This window comes from Pristis pectinata, chromosome 32, assembly GCF_009764475.1.
Source record: "Pristis pectinata isolate sPriPec2 chromosome 32, sPriPec2.1.pri, whole genome shotgun sequence".
NCBI classification, from domain to species: Eukaryota; Metazoa; Chordata; class Chondrichthyes; order Rhinopristiformes; family Pristidae; genus Pristis; species Pristis pectinata.
Genome location: NC_067436.1, coordinates 13,877,364 through 13,885,956, shown reverse-complemented (window position 1 = coordinate 13,885,956; position 8,593 = coordinate 13,877,364). Strand labels below are relative to the sequence as shown.

The window sequence follows — 8,593 nt, the reverse complement described above, 5'->3', positions numbered from 1 at the left end:
AACGTTTCAGGCCAAAACCCTTCATCAGGACTGTTTATTGTGTATTGCTGCAGGAGGATATTGTGATAGGATGAAGAGGGATGAAGGGAGACTTGTGTGGAACTTGAACCCCAACGTGGTACCTGTTGTGCCCATTAAGGTGCTGTAGATTTAATGGAATTCATTTCCTCATTTGCTTTACCCTTGATTTTGCTTCAGAGAATTGGTGAGCTCTACATCAAACAGTCTGAATGTCCTACGACACAGAAAGAGGCCATTAGCCCATGTTAGCTCCAAATAGAGCATCCCCATTGGTCCCATTTCCCCAAATGTAGTTGGTTAAATCCTCTGCTTTGTTTCACTCACATGCCCATCAACACCCCTGTAATTCTTTTTGCCACTTACCTGTACTTGGTCCCTTAAGCCTCTTCCAACGTTGAACAAAATCATGGCCATTTTCCCACTCCATCTTCATATCCCTTGAGTCCTTTAATATCCAGAAATCACGTGGTCACAGGAAGAACGTGTAAATTCCGCACAGACAACAGCCAAGGTTGGTGTGGAACCTGGGTCACAGAAATCTATTGATCTCTGTTTTCAACATAATCAATGATCGAGCCTCCACAGCTCACTGGGGTAGAGAAATCCAAAGATTCACCACCCTCTGAGTGAAGAAAACTCTTCTCATGGCCTATCCCTTATTTGAAGTCTATGATCTTGAAGTCTAGATTCCTTAGCCAGGGGAAAACATCCTTCCCACATCTATCCTGTTGAAGTTCTTTAAGGATTTTGTATACTTCAGTGCAGTCACTTCTCATTCTTCTAAGAACATAGTTCAAGCCTACTCAGTCCCTCCTCATTGGTAAATTGGTTTATTACTGTCACGTGTACTGGGATACAGTGGAAAGCTTTGTTTTGCATGCCATCCATACAGATCATTTCATTACAACAGTGCAGTGAGGTAGTACAAGGGAAAACAATAACAGAATGCAGAGTAAAGTGTTACAGTTACAGAGAAAGTGCAGTGCAGGCATACAGTAAGGTGCAAGGCCATAACGAGGTAGATTGTGAGGTCCATCTTATTGTACTGGGGGCACTTCAATAGTTTTATAACAGAAGCTGTCCTTGAGCCTGGTGATACGTGCTTTCAGGCTTTTGTACCTTCTGCTTGATGGGAGAGGGAGAAGAGAGGATGTCCGGGTTGGGTGGAGTCTTCATTTGTGTTGGCTGCTTTACCGAGGCAGCGGGAAGTGTAGACTGAATCACCGGAGGGGAGGCTGGTTTCTGTGATGTGCTGGGCTGTGTCCACAACTCTCTGCAGTTTCTTGCAGTCCTGGGCAGAGCAGATGCATACCAAGCCATGATACATCCATATAGGATGCTTTCTATGGCGCATCGATAAAAATTGGTGAGGGTCAAAGGAGACATGCCAAATTTCTTGAGCCTCCTGAGGAAGTAGAGGTGCTAGTGAGCTTACTTGGTCGTGGCATCTACATGGTTAGACCAGGACATATAGTGATCTGTAGATGGGTAAAAGGGTCAGCGTGGATGTGATGGGCCAAATGGCCTTTTCTGTGCTGTATGGCTCTTTGACTATGGACCTGCCATCCCAGGAAATAGTCTGGTGAATCTCTGCTGCACTCCCTCAAGAGTAAGTGGTGCTTTTGTTAGGAATTCTGGGCTACTGCAGCAAGTCATTCCTGCACTTGTTCTCAAACCCTCTTGCAATAAAGACCAATGCACTATTTGTCTTCCTAATTGCCTGTTCCAGCTGTATACCGGCTTTCACTAACTTGTGGACAAGGTCATCCGGATCCCTTTACACATCAGTATTTCCCAATCTCTCACCATTTAAAAAGTGCTCACCACTTCCTTTTTATAACGCCACATTTTTCCACATTGTACTCCATTTGCCACGTTGTTTTTCTACTCACTCAGCTTATCCATATCCCCTTGACATCCTCATCCTTCATGTCATCAGCAAACCCGGAACAGTTCCGTTTGGTCTGCTCAGTCATTGATATAAGTCATTTACCAGACCCTGCGGTACCCTACTGATCACAGGCCCGCTACCTTGAGGAGGACCCATTTATTTGTTTTCTATCTGTCAATCAATTCTATGCTAGTATAGTATATACTAGTACATTAGCCACAATTCTATCTGTTCCAGCTTTTTCACCGAGCTCTGATGTGTGACTTTTGGGAAAGCTGCCGGAGAGTCCAAATATACCATATCTATTGGTTCCCCCTCACCTACCCTCTAGACACATTCTCAAAGAATTCTAATAGACTAGTTAAATATAATTTCCCTTTCATATATCCATGCTGACTCTGCTCAATCATATTATTATTTTCCTCCTTGATATCACATTCATAATTATAAATTCAGGCCTTTTCCCAAAGTCAAAGTTGAGTTTATTGTCATCTGCACAAGCACATGTAGGCACGGGTGGAAAAAGAACTTACTTGCAGCAGCATCACAGGTACATAGCTTCAGAGACACAATGTTCACAAGAAACCCATAAATTATACAAGAAAGAACACAATTAGAACAAAGAAAACCGAAGTCCATTGTAGTGCCAAGTGGTCATAGTGTTACCATACTGAGGTGGTGATCAGGGTTGTGCAGGTTGGTTCAAGAGCTGAATGGTTGAAGGGAAGTAACTGTTCTTGAACCAGGTGGTGTGGGACTTCAGGCTTCTGTACCAACTACCAGTATCAAATTAACAGACTATGACCTCATGATCTACCTTGTTGTGACCTTGCACCTTATTGCATTGCACTTTCTCTGTAGCTGTGACACTTTACTCTGTACTGTTATTGTTTTTACCTGTACTACATCAATGCACTCTGTACTAACTCAATGTAACTGCACTGTGTAATGAATTGACCTGTACGATCGGTATGTAAGACAAGTTTTTCACTGTACCTCGGTACAAGTGACAGTAATAAACCAATACCAATACCAAACAGACCAGTCATTCCCTGCTTTCTCTCTCTCTCATTTCTTAATTAGTGGGGTCACATTTCCTACCCTTCAACCTGCAGGAACCATTCCAGAATCTATAGAATTTTGGACAATGATAGCCAGAGCATCCACTCTCTCCATATCCACTGGGATGTGTGATCACCAAGTCCTTGGGATGTACCAGTGTTCAGCTCATTTATTTCCCCGTTGGTATTTTTCTCACAAATACTAATGTAATCTACTTCTTTACTTGCACTGGACCCTCTGTTCTCCAGTTTATCTGTCAACTCAACCATGACTTCTTCCATGAAGAGAGACACCAAACACTTGTTTAATTTCACTACTATTTCTTTATCCCCGATTAGAAATTCTCCCTTCTTTGTCAGAAAGGGGCCCACATTCACCCTTGCTCTTTTCCATTTTCACACGCCTTTTGAAGCTTTTATGTTTCTTGCTAGTTTACTCTGATTTTATCTTCCCTTTGTCTTTGCTCAACCTTTGTTCGATTCTCAAGTAGTTCCAATCCCTCTGATCACTTCCAATACCTCCCCTTCCAACACCTCAATTGCATTACAAAAAAAAAGTTCTCAATAAAGGCTGATAATATAGAGCACCATGGACACACAACACCTATATCATTTAGTGAGATGCTTAGCCTGTGGTTAACCTTATGTATTATGATAGTCACTTTAATCAGCCTTTCTTGAGTTCATATCACTCCTAATTTATCAGTCTGTGCTATAATACTTCTACTTTCCTAGACACCTCTGCTCTAAACGTCGTTCATTTTGTTGTTTCTGTATTGTCCATTTGATTCATAACTGGAGCCATAACCCATGTAATGTGTTTGGCTGAGCTATATATTACCACTCAGAGGGTCACAGTCGTACTCTAGCTCTCTAGCACCAATTTGCCAGCTCCAATTATGATTGTCACTTGGCCCGTAAAACCATTGATGTTATAGAGTGGAAACTGGCCAATAAATCTAAAGGGGGAGAAAAAAGATGGTAAGAATGGGAGATAGCAGCCTGATTGCTCTAACGTTCGGGATTTCAGATGGAACCGTCCCAAATTTTTATTGAATTGACAAGAACCCCTAGAATTTTCCACAGTGGTCTAAAAGGGACACTACCAAACTAATCATGGATTATACAGGCGTATTAGAAGGAAAAATCATTTGGGGTGTAATATTGATCTGTTTTACACCAACACGCACTTTGATCTGCCTGAAACCTGCTGGTTTTCCAGTGTCAGGAGACGCCCATAAGTTAATCAGGACAAGTGTGAGGTGTTGCACTTTTGGAAGTCAAATGTAAAGGGGAAAATATACAGTTAATGGCAAGATCCTTTGGAGCAATGACATACAGAGGGATCTTGGAGGCCAAGTCCATAGCTCCCTGAAAGTGGCAACGCAAGTAGATAGGGGTGGTAAAGAAGGCATAGGCATGCTTGCCTTCATTGGTCGGGGTGTTGAATATAAAGCTCAGGAAGTCATGGTGCATCTGTATAAAACTTCATAAAGCTGTATAAGTAACCATGACCTGCATCTCCCCATTGCCAGTCACCTCAACTCCCCCTCCCACACTATCACAGGTATGTCAGTCCTCGGCCTCCTCCACTGCCAGGAGAATTCCAAGCGCAAACTGGAGGAACAGCACCTCATTTTCCGTCTTGGAACCCTACAGCCTAACGGCATGGACATTGAATTCTCCCACTTTAGGTAACTCCCACCCCACCCCACTCCCCCTCCCCACAACCACGCCCCCCCATTCTTCTTCTCTTGTTCCCTTTCCTAGCCTTTTTTTTCCTCTCCCTCCTTACCTTTGACCCATCCCCCAGTGGATCTGCTCTCCCCTCCTCCCCCACACCTGCCCATCACTATCTCTTACCTGCATCTACCTATCACCACCCTGTGCCCACCCCGCCTCCCCTCTTTTGTCCACCTATCACTGCTCTGCTTTTCCCTCCTATATATTGGGCTTCCCCTTTTCCTATCTTCAGTCCTGAAGAAGGGTCCTGACCTGAAACGTTAACCGCCTGCTTTTCTCCACAGATGCTGCCTGGCCTGCTGAGTTCCTCCAGCGTCATTGTGCTTTTCATCTTGATTCCAGCATCTGCAGTCCTTTGTTTCTCTTATATAAAACTTTGCTTAGGCCTCACTTGGAGTACTGTGTGCAGTTCTGTACACTGTATTACAAGAAGGATGTGGAGGTTTTGGAGAAGGTGCAGAAGAGGTTCACTATTAACTATAAGTTGGACAAACATGGGTTGTTTTCCCCAGAGCGTCAGAGGCTGAGGGACAACCAGATAGAAGTTCATAAAATGATGAGAGGCATAGATAGGGTATATGGTCAGAGTCTGTTTCCCAGAGTAGAAATTATAAATACTAAAGGACATAGGTTTAAGGTGAGAGTGGGAAAGTTTACTGGAGACCTGCAGGGCAAGTTTTTTTACACAGAGAGTGGTAGGTGCCTGGGATGCGCTGCAGAGGAAGTGATGGCAGCAGATACGATAGTGGTGTTTAAGAGACATTAGACAGGCACATCAACAGCCAGGAAATGGAAGGATAGGGACAATGTGCAAGCTGATGGAATTAGTTTCAATTGGCATCATGGCTGGCACAGACATCGTGGGCCGAAGGGCCTGTTCCTGTGCTGCACTGTTCCATGTTCTCAGTGAATGCTGTGGACTGGCACATTCCTAGGTGCGGGAGTACACGCTTGATGAATGCACTGAAGCTCAGTGCAACCACTGCAAAGGCTTTGTGGGGAAGGACCACAGTCTAGGATCCTGCACCACTGGGCACCAAGGGGCTGTGTCCGCAGTAACAACCTCTCAAACACTTCACGAGTGCAAGGTTTGAGGAACCATGAATGCGTTAACACTTGGTAAGAGAATGTAAGAGATTGATGTGGGGAAAGTCCTGATTATATTTACTGTGTATATTATGAATAAAGTATATTTTTGAAATGAAAAGCACCATCATTCATCTTTAAAGTCACCCACTGTATGTGGCCTTAGTGCTGTCGTGTAAGTGTCTAGTCAGCACTGGAAGAAGTACAGCAGGGATATTCCTGATATCCATCATTTAAGTGAAAACCTGCATTAAATGCCATCTGTGGGAAAACAACAACTTTCATTTATATAGCACCTTTGAACAAAATTGTCAGCCTACTCAAATAAATGCAAAGGCACTCAAAAATGTATTCACAATAAAGCCTCCCTACCTAATCTTAACACAAGATGTCCCGAGTATATGTTTCAACATCTGGTTGGGTTGGATTGGTTGAGTCAGCCTGTGCCGATGTAACCCAGTCCAGTACTGACCCAGGTCAGGAGAATTTGCTCAGCTAACGTGTCCTCCGCTCTTGATTAACGTTCGGTGTCTCACTTTCAAACATGTCAACAGCAGGCTAGAGATTGGAATCTTTTCACCGATGGTTAAGTCAGGTCTATTATGGGAAATTAGAAGCAGTGAGCCTCAGGTTGAAGTTTGATTGACCTGGTTGTGTCAGGATCAGATTCACGGTGGTCGGGTTGGAGTTAAGTTGGCTGTGGTTGAATCAAGATTGATTTGGATGTGGGCAGGTTAGGTTAAGGTTGGCTGCGGTTGGCTTGGTATCTACTGGCTGTGGTCTGGTTGGGTTTGGATTGGTTACAGCCAGGTTGGGTTCTGATTGGCCATAGCCAGCCTGGGTTTGCATTGGCTGTGGATGGGTCACGATTTATTGGACACCCTTGGGTTGCCTTTGGATTGGCCGTAGTTGGGTTGGGGTTGGATTGGCATGGCTGGATCGGGTTTGGAATGGCCGTAGCTAGGTTGCATTCGGATTGGCTGTGGTTGGGTTGGGGTTGGATCAGGTTTTAAGTTTATACTAGAGCAAAAGTCTACAACAATGGAGGCAGGCTTTAAGGAGTATCTTAAGAATGGAGAGTGAGTTAGTGAGGCAGAGATTTCAGGAAGGGAATTCTAGGGCTTAGGCCCAGGCAGTTAAAGGCGGCCAATGGTCAAAAGACCTGAATGATAGCAGGCTTCCCAGTGGCTGAAGCAGGTTTGAGGGAGGGAAGTAGTGAGACCATGTAAACAAGGACGAGCCTTTTAAAAATAGAAGGGTGTGATAATGTGACAGTGGATCTCCTCTGCAGGAGAGGGATCAAGAGGAGCTTGGTGCCGAAGGGGTTAAACGGGGAGGTTCGTTCGCAGTGAGTGAGTGGCTCTGGGGGGGCCAGAAGCCCATGGGAGAGGCAGCAGCCCGTTGAAGAGACAGAGGCAGAGAGAGAGAGGCACCGGCGGATCCACGACCCAACCAGCACTACAGCGGCTGCAGAGAGGGAGCCTCGGTGACGGGGAGAAGGAACGTCCCGTGCCCCGGGACTGCGGGGGGTGGGTGGGGGGTCGGGACAGAGACCGGAGATCTGAAGATGGACACGGGTCGTAAGCAATGTGTGCATCTCCTGGGGTAAAAGGAGGGGTGCATCGGGATTTCTACGGGGAGGGAGGGAGGGGGGGTGTGAATGCACACTTAAGGAGGAAGCATTTTCATTGCACGGAGCGTTGCACCCGCAACCGTCTCTCCATTTTATTTATCTTCTTGCAAAACTTCGTGACCAGCAAGAGGCTGAAAGCAATGCTGCCCCTCTTTGGAGACCGCTGAAAGGGGTGGACGCGGGGTGGGAGGGAGGGAGGGGAGGGGGGCAAGAAGTTTATTTTGGGTAGGGAGGAATAGTGAGGCGGTTGTGGGAAACCATGGAAAATTACACGAAGATCCGTAAGAGCGAGGAAGAGAGTCCTCTGCCCTTCGAGAACCTGCCGGAGGACATCGTGGAGATGCGGGTGAAGGAGGGCAGCAAGATCAGAAACCTGATGGGGTTTGCAATCGGTCGGATGGAGCTAGAAGGCACTCGGCAGATGGTGTTCACCGGCTCGGGCAGGGCGGTCACCAAGACCATCACCTGTGTGGAGATCATGAAAAGACGCATCGGGGGTCTCCATCAGATCACCAGGCTACGCTACAAGAGCCTGCGAGAGACGTGGCAACTCCGTGAGCCCCGGGAGGGTGCCCACAACCTCACCCTGTTGAAGAACGTCCCGGCTATTTGCATCCTCCTGTCTAAGGAGCCCCTGGACCCGAGTGAAAGTGGCTACCAGCCCCCGGACACTGGCGATGGGCTGTGGCTTGGGCAGCGAGACAGGGAGGTTGGAGAGATGGAGAACGCTTCGGCTCCCAGAGGCATCAAACGCTCCCTGTGCTGTGGGAGTCACGAAATGGTTAAAAAAGTCACAAGGGAAGACCATCAAGTCGACCCCTCCTCTAACTATAATTACCCACTGAACTACCACCAGTAACACTGTAAGCATAATATAACTCAATATATAACTTTATAGAACAGTTTGTAAACATTAAACGTACAAATATCACTAAGAGCGTGTGTGTTATATTGGCAATCTATATTTAATTTAGCTTTCATAAGTCGAAGGATCGAGTTTAAGAGCCGCGAGGTGATGATGCAGCTCTATAAAACTCTGGTTAGACCACACTTAGGGTACTGTGTCCAGTTCTGGTCACCTCATTACAGGAAGGATGTGGAGGCGTTGGAAAGGGTGAAGAGGAGATTTACCAGGATGCTGCCTGGTTTAGAGAGTAT

The 8,593-nt window shown here is 46.0% G+C and overlaps 1 protein-coding gene across 1 annotated transcript; it reads left to right on the top strand.

Annotated features, from left to right (window-relative positions):
• The first annotated feature begins 7,657 nt into the window (after nt 1-7,657).
• LOC127585307 (ribonuclease P protein subunit p25-like protein) lies at nt 7,658-8,348 on the top strand. The gene has a single exon (XM_052042662.1). The coding sequence runs from the start codon at nt 7,695-7,697 to the stop codon at nt 8,292-8,294; it is 600 nt and encodes a 199-aa protein (XP_051898622.1). The 5' UTR covers nt 7,658-7,694; the 3' UTR covers nt 8,295-8,348.
• Nucleotides 8,349-8,593: the final 245 nt, after the last annotated feature.

Excerpts from the sequence above, each read along its gene's own strand:
- LOC127585307 (XM_052042662.1), top strand. The coding sequence starts at position 7,695 with ATGGAAAATTACACGAAGATCCGTAAGAGCGAGGAAGAGAGTCCTCTG.